General features: G+C 48.3%; 1 protein-coding gene across 3 annotated transcripts; it reads right to left on the bottom strand.

Annotated features, from left to right (window-relative positions):
* Window positions 1-178: 178 nt before the first annotated feature.
* Window positions 179-4,814, bottom strand: KLK12 (kallikrein related peptidase 12). Of its 3 annotated transcripts, none has more exons than XM_066271389.1 (6): window positions 4,614-4,814; window positions 4,390-4,445; window positions 3,732-3,900; window positions 2,687-2,943; window positions 1,455-1,588; window positions 179-542 (listed from the first exon to the last, which is right to left on the bottom strand). In XM_066271389.1, the coding sequence occupies exons 1-6, from the start codon at window positions 4,640-4,642 to the stop codon at window positions 387-389; spliced, it is 801 nt and encodes a 266-aa protein (XP_066127486.1). In that variant the 5' UTR covers window positions 4,643-4,814; the 3' UTR covers window positions 179-386. The 3 variants fall into 3 exon arrangements, with proteins under 3 accessions (XP_066127486.1, XP_066127485.1, XP_066127487.1); XM_066271388.1 differs by having other exon boundaries at window positions 2,687-2,946; window positions 4,614-4,808; XM_066271390.1 differs by having other exon boundaries at window positions 2,687-2,946; window positions 4,695-4,799.
* Window positions 4,815-12,734: the final 7,920 nt, after the last annotated feature.

Genomic DNA, 12,734 nt, shown 5'->3' with positions numbered 1-12,734 from the left:
GCCCTTCTTTTTATTGTTACAAGTAACTTTTTTTAAAAACTAACTTTCCTACTCCGCTCCTCTCTGAAGTTGACCCTGAAGGAAACCTCTCATCTTCTCTGATCTCTATCTATCCACCTGTGAGTAATGAAACTGATGAACTCTCGTTCCACTCTCAACCAAACAGACAGACATTACCCCTTCTCGAGTTATATTTATTCCAAATAGTCACATACTCCCTCCTCCCTGAACCATGGGTCTTAGAAGGGCTGGTTGGAGTTGGAGTTCTGAAGAGAAGATTCCCCAAACCAAGAAGAGTGAGAGCTGGAGTTGATGATGGAGGAAGTGTTGGAGCTCTGAGGGTCAGAGTGGCCCCCAAGCTGAGAGGTGGAGGTAGAAGGAGCAGGTCAGTTGTTCTTTATGACCCTCCGGATCCAGCCCACATATTTGCAAATTTTGGTGTAGACTCCTGGGATGCCACTTTGCCCACAAGGTCCCACGGACCCCCAGGACACCAGCCCCTGAAGGACTCCTCCACACACCAAGGGGCCACCAGAATCACCCTAGAAGGAAAAAGAGAAATGAACATGGCCTGAAGATGGGAGAAGTCCTTTTCCAATTTTTCTCTCCCCAACCCATTTCTGGGCCTTGAGGACAGTGGCTCCAAGCCTGGTCATCAGAGAAAGAGCACAGCCAGGTTCTGTTAGGACAGCATCAATGACGGGACAGTAGAGAAGAACACAAGGTTCCTAGAGGCCAGACCCAGGGAAAGAGGGCAGGACTTCACAAAGAGTAGAGTTTCTTCAAAGACAATGACTGGAGCTCTGACAAATGAACGCAGAGAGCACCATCACCAATGACCAATCCCAGGGAGGGGAGGGTGGAACTCTATAAAGGGTAGAGAGTTCCCTTAAGGACAGTGGCTGAACCCCTGACCAATGAGGGAAGAGAATATGGGCACCAATAACCAATCCCAGCAAAGGAGGGCGGTACTTCATGAGAATTCTGATGGCTGGGGCCTTGCTAGTCGGGCGGGGCAGACCTCCTCTCTGGAGGACCCAAGAGGACAGGGCGAGGTAACAATTTTGGGGATGAGAGAGCTGTTCAACCCCCTTTCCTGCCTGCATGCCGGAAACTCTCACCTGGGGCTGCATCAGCTGGAGGATGGTATGAGAAGGACTCAGGCCAGGAGAGGCAGTCAGTCACCTGCCTGAGCTCCCCTTACAGGCTGTTTTTTTTTGCCCTCCCCATTTCCCTCTCCTCTCTCCACCCACCCTCCCTCTCTCTGTCTTCCATTCCCTGGCTCTTCTTGTTCTGTCTCCCTCCCTTATTCTGTGCCTCCCGTTCTTTCTGACCTCATCTTTCTCTTCTACCTTCCTTCCCCTGACTCACCCTCCTCTTCGTTCCCCTCCCCCTCCCGTCTCTGTCCTCCACTTCCTGTCCCAGGTGAAGACACATTGCCTGCACCCACTCACCTGGCAGGCATCCTTTCCCGGGAGGCCGCCCGCACACACCATATTGTCTGTGATTCTCCCGGGGAACACGGCTTGGCAGGCGGCACTGGAGACAATGGAGATGTTGAGGCACTGGAGCAGGTCTGGGAATGGATCTGGGGGTGGAAGATGGATGTTGCAGGTTCCTCCCCCATGGCTCCTCACTTTGGGGCCCAATCCCTCCTCTCAAGGAAGCTCAATCCAAGTCTGGGCTTCATCCCCTCTGTGTGACCCCCACTATAATCTTCAAACCTCCAAATTTTAGATTTGTGACTTGCTTTCACCTCAGTCCATTGGCCCAGTCCCCTGACCTTTAACCTCTGACTTGGAGTGCCATAACTCTAGAGCCTCCTTGTCCCTCCAACCTCAGATACAGTGAATCTACCTCTGACCCCTCCTTCAGTCTCAACTCTGTGACTTTCAACCTTCCATCCTATCATTGCCTCTTGATCTCGTATCTTCTCTCTCTGTCGTCACCTCAAGGTCCAACCCTAGTTCTACATTCTCTAAACCATAGATTCATACTTTTCTTTAACTTTTTAAAAAAGATTTTATTTCTTGATTTTTAGAAAGAGGAGAGAAAGAGAAAGAAAAAGGAGGAGCAGGAAGCATCAATTCATAGTAGTCGCTTCTCTGTATATGCTCTAAGCCAGCGAGCCTAGGGGTTTGAACCAGCAACCTCAGCATTCCAGGTCAATGCTTTATCCACTGCGCCACCACAGGTCAGACTCTTTTGGTCCATACTTTAAAGTGACCTCTGATCTTGGTTTACTTGAACCCTGATTCCATGGCTGCACACCCCATACTCTATGGCTTTCAATCTCAGACCAATGATCCCTAATTTTCGTTTGTAGATTGTGGTCAGCTTTTGCAACATGTAGACCTCATGACCTCAACTCTTCAATGACCTCTTTGTGGACCAACAGAGTCCATGACCCATGGCCCCATGATCCTATTTATATATGCCTTTTTCTCCAGTCTAATGACCCCTGACAGCTCTCTGACTTCTAACCACGTTGCTGGTCCATGACTTCTCACTCCATACTCAATTCCTAACCACATGGACTCCACAGACCTGACCCACTGTGACCGCAAACTACAATCCTGATGTTTGACCATTTACCCATCCTTTCTCTGAAATGGCATGACTCCTGACCTCTCGCTGTATAACCAGACTTTTGCCCATCCTGACCCCGATCCCAGGGCCCCCTTACTCCATGGGCGGTTGGTGGTGCCCCAGCCCGAGATGTGGCACTCAGTGCCAGCCTCTGCACAGGCAGTGGGCAGGGCCAGGGGCTGGACACTGCGGGTCAGGCGGACGGGGGTGCCCAGTCTCAGGAGCCGCAGATCGTGGTCATGGTTCCCCACGCCTCCCTGGTAGTTGGGGTGGGTCACGGAGAAGCCACTGCGCCGGATCTGTTCCGTCCAGTCCAGACGGCTGAGGCTGTGTTCCCCCAGGCGCACCCAGTACCTGCTGGAGGTTATGTTGGCTCAGCAGGCGGGCTCCCCCCACCCCGGGCTCCCAGGCCCTCCTGCCCTTCCCTGCTCTCCACCCCTCTGCACCTTAGCCAGCTCTGCCCCACGCCCATTGTCTGTCATCTTGGTCCCTCACCCATTTGCTTTCCTTCTCTGTCTAAGGTGCTCAGTCTCTCGGCCTCTATCTCTATCACCCAGGTCCCCGTACGCCACTACATTTTGTATCCCCTTCTGATCCTCTTAGCTGGTGAGGCCCTCAGGGGTAAGGACGTCTGTCAGTCTTGTTCACTGCTCTGTCCCCATCCCCTAAGCGACTGCCTGGGTTGTCCATGCTGTCAACTGAGTGAGTGCTCTCTGTCTTCCTGTGTCTCTCCCTGTCCCCAAATCTCTCCATCTCTTTGTGTCTGAAACTTCCTTTGCACATAAAATCTGGAGTGCCAGACACAGAAAGCCCAATCCCATCATTTTACATGTGGGACCACTGAGGTTGCACAGAGTTTGGTGACAGATGACACAGAGGGAGAAGCTGGGACTGGAAGGAGTGGGAGGAGGTGGGTGGGCAGGTCCCAGGACCCCTACCCGCTCTCCACCCCTCTGCACCTTAGCCAACTCTGCCCCACGCCCATTGTTGAAAAAGTCCTACTCCCTCTCTAACCTCAGACTCTCTTGTGGCAGGGCCATTTCCTTTCTTCTTGACCCTCCCATGAACCCCTACCCCCAGCGCTCTCTTCCCTGTCACCCTGTTTTTCCCACTCCAGGAAGGGACCCAGACAAGGGGCTTACCTGCCACTGCAGTGAGCAGCTGTGAGGACCCACCTGCGGTCAATAAGGACCCCCCCGCAGCGCAGGTTGGCACCTTCAAACAGCCCCACCTGCCAGGGCTGCGAGTGAGGGACACACTCCGTGCCGTTGTAAATCTTCTCTGTCCTCTCTGTGAGCGTGTGGCTGAGCCCTGCGGACAGGATATGAGCCAGAGAGACAAGGTCAGAGCCCCAGAGATGGGAACAGAGATACAGAGATGGAGAGACACAGAAAGAAAAAGTAGCAAGAGGAAGACACAGAGACCCCCCCGACAGAGAGCCAGACACAGGGAGACACGTAGTGATGCCCATAAAGAGACACAGTGTGACACACCCAGAGAGACAGGGAAGAAGAGAGAGAGGAAAACAGAGAGAGAGGGGGGGAGAGATGCTTAAAGATAGAGGGAAAATGCAGATTCAGAGAGAGAAAGAGGACAGAGATGTAGTGACAAGAAGGGACAGAGGGGAGATGGAGCAGAAGACAGAGGGAGCGGTGAGAGGACCCTGGGAGCTGGAGGTGAGTGGGGGCGCAGAGTCAGCCCCCGACCGCCTCACGGCCCGGCTGGGCCAGAGCCGACATGGGGTGCCGGGGGCCCCCTCATGGGGGAGGGACAGGCTCTCCTTCTCCACGGGGAACTCACCAGTAACACACAGGAGCAAAAAGATGTTGGACCCCATGGTGGGCCACCTCCAGGTCCTGGGGAAAAGGCGGAGGTTTCTCTGAGATGGCCTTTTCCTGGTCACCCTGCCCCTCCCTCCCTCATCCTTCCCACATGGGCTTCAGGAGGATGGTTTGCCCCCTCCCCTCTTTCCCCCAGTCTCCTGCTCCCACCCCCTCACCTGGGACTGCCTGCCCCCTCCTCACCTTGGCTCTCTGCCTGCCGGGTCCTCCATGTGGCTTGTTGCCCTTCTAGCTTGTCTGTCTGTTATCAGTCTGTCCGCCTACCTGCCTGTCTTGTCATCAGCGGCTGGTCACTGCTCCTACTCTCCACCTGGCTTCTCAGCCAGCTGTCATTGCTTCTTCTGCTGTCCCCCTCCTTCAGTCTGTCTGTCCCAGGCGGCAGCTGACACAGCTTTTAACTCTCTTTGTTCCAGCCCATTCAGTTTCCTGGTTGAGGGAAGGGGACAAGGAAACATGGGGTGGGGCACCCTCTAATCCCCAGCAAACTCTTCCTGACTCTAATGAGGCTTAATCAAGCTTCACAGGCAGATGGCAGAAGGGGAGCAGGGAAGGAGCCCAGGAAGGCTCTGGGGGGGGAAGACCCGGTCCCTGACCCCAGGTCTTCTTTCCTCTTCAAGCCGACCAGCAACCCCCGCTCTCCCTGCTGATAACTCAAGGTGATCTGGGGGCTGGGTTCTAATCCCAATCCCAATCCCAGTGACAAATGCTCAGGGAGGGTGGGGTGCATGGACACCTGGGCCCCTTCCCATGCAGCACAGGGAAGGGACAAGAGGGTGGGAGAGAAAGGCAGGGAAACCTAAGGTAGAGCCAGGGAAAGAGACGAGGAGAAGGAAGAGATTTCACAAGAGGTGCCCGGAAGAGACAGAAGAGGGTTTCCAAACTGAGCTCCATGGAAGTCTGATTCTAACTAAAATGTTTGATACTATTTCTTTTATTGCTTTTTAGAGAGGGGAATGGGAGGGGGAGAGAGAGAAACATTGATTTGTGTCCCACTTATTTATACATTCATTGGTTGATTCCTGTATGTGCCCTGACCAAGGATCAAACCCAGAAAGTTGGCATATTGGGAAGATACTTGATCCAATTGAGCTAGCCAGCCAAGCCCTAACTGAATTATTTTTTTATGGTTTCTTCTTTCCTTTTTTTCTTTAGTTTTCTTTATTCCTCCCTCCCTCCCTCCCTCCTTCACTCCTTCCTTCTATCCCTCCCTTCCTCCCTTCTTTCCTTCCTTCTTTTCTTCTTTCTTGTTAACTAACTGAACTTTTTAGATGCACAGTCAACTCTGCTCCCTGCTTCAAAGGTTTTTTTATATGTATAGCATTGATTTATTGAATTCTATTAAAGCTTTTGTTTTCTTTTGCCTGAAGGCTTCCACTGAGAAAGAAAGGGAGGAGAGTGAAGAGAGAGAGAGAGAGAAACAAAGAGGAGAGGGCTCCGCATTCTACTATCTCTTTGGGTGATCATGCGTCTCTTTTCCTCTCTGAATTCAGAATCACAAAACTTCAGCTTTTTTCAAAAGAAGAAAAAAGTTCAACATTCGATTTGTTCTGAAACACCACCTAACTCAGCCTTTCCTTTTCTGTGGATTTTTTGGGAGATCTGGATTATTGGGATGCAATTTACACACAATAAAATTCACCCTTTAGCTTCAGTCAGGAGCTGCCCATCTGGGAGCCTGGGCCCAGTGTTGCTGTATCTTCTGACTTTTCAAGGAGAGCTGGAAATTCACATTCATGTTGGAACATTTCCCAGCTTTAAACATTAATCAATTCCTGTCCCCCCACCCACCCTGAAAACACAAGTATGACTCCACTCCAACACAGATTTCTCTCTCTTCCCTTCCCTCTCCCTGCTTCCCTCTCCTTCTCTCTGCCTTTACCTTTTTTTAAGTAAAATTCACAAAACATAAAATGGGTATTTGAACCACTTTTTAAATTTTTTATTTATTTGATTGGTTGATTTTAGAGAGGAAGGGAGAAGAAGAGAAACAAACATGAAATTATTTTCCTACTTATTTATGCATCAATTGGTTGATTCTTGGATGTGCCCTGACCAGGAATCAAACCTGCAACCTTGGTGTATCGGGACAGTCTTCTAACCGACTGAGCTACCCGGCTAGGGCTCGAACCATTTTAAAATCTATTCAGTGAATTCGGCTACGCTCACCATGTTGTGCAACCATCACCACATCTAATTCAAGAACGTTTGATCACCCCCAAGAGACCCCATACCCATTAAGCTGGTGTCCATCTACCTGGGTAAATAAAATATGACCCATCCACACAATAGAATATCTGTCATCCATAAAAAGGAATGAAGTACTGAGATGTGCTACAATATGGATGAACCTTGAAAACATGAGGCTGGGCAAAACACACACACAAAAAACCAAAGAGAAAGACACAAGAGGTCACATGCTAGTATTCCATTTATATGAAATGTGCAGAATAGGCAAAGCCATGGAGACAGATTAGTGGTTGCCAGGGCCTGAGGGGAATGGGGGCTGAGAAGTGACTGCTCAGTGGTTCTCTTTGACACACAGACCCACAGGCTGTGGCTTCTGGCCAAATAAAGCCCGTCCCATCTTTTTTCTCACAGGAAGCTCAGAGAGCAAGGATTGGCTTGCAGCTCTGAGCACCTTTGCCAGGTCTCCCCAGGAAGCCCCCATACCTCCCGCTTTACTCATAAACACAATATGAAGATCATTGCCCAGAGAGAACTCAACCACCCCAACACCTGGTTGTAGATGTGGAAACTGAGGCACCACGAGATGAAGTCACCCACATAGCTGGTAAGTGGCAGAACCAGAGTTTGAACCCACACAGGTTGTCTCCAGGGGCTCTAGTGTTAATCACTGTCCAAATATATGAATGAACAAACAATGACTGACTGAATGAGTACACGTGTGAATAGAGGAATGTATGACCTTTCCCATAGACTTTAAAGAAAGAGAATCATGCAGACTGGGTTGAATGCTCAGTTCATCCCATGACTCACTGGGGGCCACTGAGCTACTTGCTTATCCTGATCTCAGTTGGCCCATCTGAAAAGTGGGACTGGGAGGAAGTTAAATGTCTACACATGGCTTCCTCTTGGGGTCATCAAACATGGTTACACAGACAAGCGGGCTATCAGGTAAGTAAACTGTAGACACTATCAAAGTTACTCTTATCAATTTACCTTTTATTTTTTTGCATTTTATTTTTTTAATTACAATTAAGTATCCATCAGTAGATTACTGAATAAAGAAGATATGGGCCCTGACTCAGCCAGCTCAGTTGGTTAGAACATCGTCCCAATGTGCCAAGGTTGTGGGTTTGATCACCAGTCAGGGCACATACGAGAGTCAACCAATGAATGCATAAATAAGTGAAACAACAAATTGATGTTTCTCTCTCTCCTCCTCCTCCTCCTCCTCCCCCCCTTTCTCTCTCTTTTTAAATAAAAATTAAAAAGAATGAAGAGGTGGTACATATAAACAATGGAATACTACTTGGCCATGAAAAGAAAGGAATCTTACCATTTGTGACAACAGGGATGAAGCTAGAGGTTATTATGCTAAGTGAAATAAAGTCAGACAGGGAAAGTCAATGTCTTTATTAAAAATGTGGCAAGTTGACATAGATGACAGAATCTTTTTTTCTTCAGATGTGAAGAAATATCAGCTACAACTTGATGCTACGATTTCTTTCTTTTCCGTCCACCTTTCCACCTCTCTCATTTGTTTCCTCTGCTGATTCACTCATTCACTCACTTAGTCACTCCACAAGCACTCGGAGATGCCTGTGTGGCTGATGCTCTGCTGGGTGATGCTGGGACCACAGAGTGACCAGAAGCAGCCCCGCAACCCTACCGTCCTCCCCAGCAAAACTTCTCCACGGAGAGCTCCGCACTGCTGGCACCCTGCAGACACGCTCTGTCTGCGTTTCCACCAGCTTCCATGTTGAGCAACCCAGTGGTCACCTGCCTGCCTCTTTCTTACTCAACCCTCTGCAGCATTCCACATGCTGGCCGCTCCTCTCCCGGCTCCCGGACGCCACGCATTTCTGGTTTTCCTCCTACTTTGTTGGCTCTCCTTCCAGCCTCCTGCATGAATAGGCCTTTTTTTCCTTCCCTGGTGTCTGTACAAACAAGGGTGTTCCCAGGACTCTGTCCTAAACCACTGACTGCATGCACCTGACAGTTCCATCAGTCACCTGTCATTGGGGTAGGCTGGTTCTCAGGCCTCTCCCCAGCTTCAGGCTTGTGCTTCCAACAGCTTCCTGGAGTAACCCGAACCGAGATCACCTTCTGTCCCCACTGACATGTTTTCAGACCCCACTCTGTCTGTGCGGTGGTCCCACCAAACACCTAGTCCCCTGGTTTAGACCCTCGGGACTCTAATTCTATCAAGGGCCTACGTTACTTTATTTCTTTTGAACTACCTGCTCCCTGTCTCTGAGATCTGTCTCCTGAGCTCCTGGGGTCCGAGTCTGTCTTGCTTCCCAAAAGCCTGACATTGCCTTGGTCAGATAGCTCATTGTATTTTCTATTATAAAGTATGAAGACGCCCTGGCTGGTTCGCTCAGTCGGTTGAGTGTCCTGAAACAACAAGGTTGCGGGCTCAATCCCGGGTCAGGGCACACACGGGAGGCAACCAATGAGTGCACGACAGAGTGGAACATCAAACTGATGTTTCCTTTTCCCCTCCTTCCTCTCTCCTTCTCTCTTTCTCTGTCAATGAATAAAAAATATTGAGCCCTGGCCAGATAGCTCAGTTGGTTGGAGCGTCATCCCGGAGCACAGAGGTTGCCGGTTCGATTTCCCGGTTAGGGCACATACAGGAGCAGCTTGATGTTCCTGTCTCTCTCTCCCTGCCTCACTCTAAAAAAAATAAATAATAACAATAAGTTATGAAGAAATATAAATTATAAAAAATATATAAGATTGTGCGTTCAATTCCTGATCAGGGCACATACAAGACTCAACCAATAAATGCATAAATAAGTGGAACAAGTTGATGTTTCTTTCTCTCTCTCTCTCTCTCTCTCTCTGTCCCCCTTCCTCTCTCTCTAAAATCAATCAATTAAAAAAAAACCCCAAAAGCCTGACCTGAATCTCTTGCCTTCTCAATCCTCCCACAACCTGTTTGCCTCTCCTATCACTGAACTTGTTAAATCAAAGCTTGGAGTTAAAGCCCATTGTACCCTGTGATATTATAATTTACACTCAGAAATGTACGTTTGGCCCTGGCTGGGTAGCTTGGTTGGTTGGAGCGTCATCCCAAAGCTCAGAGGTTGGTGGTTTGATCCCTAGTCAGGCACATCCAGGAATGAATCGATGTTCCTCTCTCAAATCAATAAATAAAACTTTTAAAAAAAGTAGAAATATATATGTTTAATTTTCATCCTCAATTCTGGCACAGAATCTCTAATACCTTTAGCATTTCCTAAGTGGAAAGAACACAAAGGTATCTTTTGTTAGGATGATGAGATAAAGATTTCTTTTTAAAGATTTTATTTATTGATTTAAGAGAGAGAGAGGAGAGGGGAGAGAGAGAGAGAGAGGAAGAATGAGAAGCATCAACTCATAGTTGCTTCTTCTATGTGCCTGGCCGAGGTAAACCCAGTGTTTTGGAATAGGGGACCTCAGAGTTCCACGTAGACACTCTATCCACTGCACCACCACACCACAGGTCAGGCTTTTTTTTTCCCACTGGGGGGGGGGTTAGAAATTTCAAGCCCCTTCCCACATATCTTGCCCTCTGCATCTCTTCCATCTGGCTCCTCCTGAGTTATATATATATTATAATAAACCAGCAAGCAATCTGGTAAGTAAAATATTCCTCTGAGTTCTATGAGCCGCTCTAGCAAAAAAAAAAATTTTTAACTTATTGATTTTAGCTAGAGAGGGAGGGAGAGAGAAAGAGAAAGAGAGACAGGAACATTGATCTGTTTCTGTATGTGGCCCTGATCAGGGATACAACTGGCCACCTTGATTTTTTAGAAAGATGCTCTAACCAACCAGCTATCTGACTAGGCCTGCTTTAGCAAATTAATTGAAACGAAAGAGAGGGTCATTGGAACCTTAGATCTATAGCTGGTGTTCAGAAGCACAGGTGACAACCTGGACTTTTGATTGGCATCTGAAGATGAGCAGGAGGTGGGGACGGTAGTGGGGGGGAGGAAGGGACAATCTTGTAGGACTGAGCCTGTAATCCATGGGCTATAACTATCTTGGGGTAGACAGTGTCAGAGTTGAGTTTGTAGGACACTCAGCTGGTGTCTAAGAGTTGCTTGGTAAAGTGGAGGAAACCCAGCCTCCACACTGGAATTGGATGCAGAAACCAATAACCCCTATTAGCTTGGGAAAGTCCCCCCTCTTTCCTTCTGTACCAGACTCACGTTGGGGCACTGTCTGAGCTTGGCCTGGACCCTCCGGACTACAAGAGAGAAGCCCCTGGGAACGTTCTTAGGGAAGAAGTACAAGAATGTGTCCCCATCTGCTGGGATGGGTTCAATCCACTGGTGAATGTTCCCTAGTCTAGTGGACACATCTGTAAACCCAATGGGAGCTTTGGGTGAATGGAAAGGGCTTTATATGCCAGACCAGTGTCTGCAAGCATTGTCATCCCTTCGACACCCCTCCCTCCTTGTGCCCCTGCCCCCAGCTTTCCAAATTCCTCTCTCCCCAGGTCTCCCATTGTTGTGAATATTTCCCAGAGCAAAAACAGGAAAAGATCACTTAGCTTTTAGGGGAGGAGAAAAGGCTGAGAAGCCTCAAAGCCTGGCCACCTAGCTGGCCTTCCTGATTTAAGGTGTGGGCAGTCACAATCTCCAGCTCAGGTATGTCATTATTTTCTGTTTCACAGGAAGGATTTGGGCGGCCGCCTCTCCCTCTCACAAATCCTCAGCTGTCGCCCAAGGCAGCCTGCTCTAGTCCTGGCATCCTGGGAGACATAGTATCATAACAATTATATCAATGAGAACAACAATACTAATGACAGCTGTCACTAAGCATGCACTCAGTACTCTGTGTTCTTCTGAGAGCTTTCTTTTATGTGTGTGTGTGTGTGTGTGTGTGTGTGTGTGTATATATATATATATATATATATATATTATTTTGAGAGTACATTTATTAAAGCCGGGGACAGTGAAACAAGGAAGGGTTTAGGATAGAAGAAGCAACAGGGGAGTCAGAGAAAAGGGGGCCTTGGAGAAAGATTTAGGGGAACAGTCCCATAGCTGCTGCTGCCCACTGCTCCCCTGGTTGCAAGGGGACCCTTAGACTTTAAGAGATGCACGCCTGTGAAGGAAGAAGAGGGGGACTTAGAGGGACAGATGGGGAACAGTGCCTGGAGTGCTTTTCACATATTAACACTATTTTTTTTATTTTAATTTTTTACAGAGACAGAGAGAGGGATAGATAGAGACAGACAGGAACAGAGAGAGATGAGAAGCATCAATTATCAGTTTTTTGTTGTGACACCTTAGTTGTTCATTGATTGCTTTCTCATATGTGCCTTGATCGTGGGCCTTCAGCAGACCGAGTAACTCCTTGCTCTAGCCAGTGACCTTGGGTTCAAGCTGGTGAGTCTTGCTCAAACCAGATGAGCCCGTGCTCAAGCTGGCGACCTCGGGGTCTCAAACCTGGGTCCTCTGCATCCCAGTCCCACACTCTATCCACTGCGCACTGCCTGGTCAGGCCATATTAACACTATTAATCTCTCCAAGAGCCCACTGAAGCTTGTGATATCTTTAAAAAAATGTTTATTTATACAGCTCTTAATCTTCAAATGGAGAAAGCTCAATTGGTGATTTGTATAAGAACTCTTTTTTAAAAAATTGTATTTCTTGCCTGACCTGTGGTGGCGCAGTGGATAAAGCATCGACCTGGAATGCTGAGGTCACCAATTCAAAACCTCGGGCTTGCCTGGTCAAGGCACATAGGGGAGCTGATGCTCCCTGTTCTATCTCTTCCTCTCTCTCTCTCTCTCCTCTCTCTCTAATAAAAATGAATAAATAAAAAACATCTAAAAAAAGAAATAAAAAATATTGTATTTCTTGATTTTAGAGAGAAGAGAGAGATGGAGAAACCTAGAGTTGTTCTACTTAATGCACTCATGGGTTGATTCTTGTCTGTGCCCGACTGTGGATTGAATCTGCTTTGTTGGTGTATTGGGACGATACTCTAACCCAGTGGTAGTCAACCTGGTCCCTACTGCCCACTAGTGGGTGCTCCAGCTTTCATGGTGGACGGTAGCAGAACAACCAAAGTATAAATAAAAAGATAGATTTAACTATAGGAAGTTGTTTTATAAAGATT

The sequence above is a fragment of the Saccopteryx bilineata genome, chromosome 3 (genome assembly GCF_036850765.1).
Source record: "Saccopteryx bilineata isolate mSacBil1 chromosome 3, mSacBil1_pri_phased_curated, whole genome shotgun sequence".
NCBI lineage: Eukaryota > Metazoa > Chordata > Mammalia > Chiroptera > Emballonuridae > Saccopteryx > Saccopteryx bilineata.
Note: the sequence above shows the minus strand (reverse complement) of the source record. Positions and strands in the feature narration are given on the sequence as shown.

Bases quoted from the DNA above. Each gene is read 5' to 3' on its own strand.
- KLK12 (XM_066271388.1), bottom strand. From the start codon at position 4,642: ATGGAGGACCCGGCAGGCAGAGAGCCAAG. The intron at 4,446-4,613 runs GTGAGGAGGGGG...CCTTTTCCCCAG, and splicing joins CCGGCAGGCAGAGAGCCAAG to GACCTGGAGGTGGCCCACCA. The intron at 1,589-2,686 runs GTAAGGGGGCCC...TTCCACCCCCAG, and splicing joins CACCACCAACCGCCCATGGA to ATCCATTCCCAGACCTGCTC.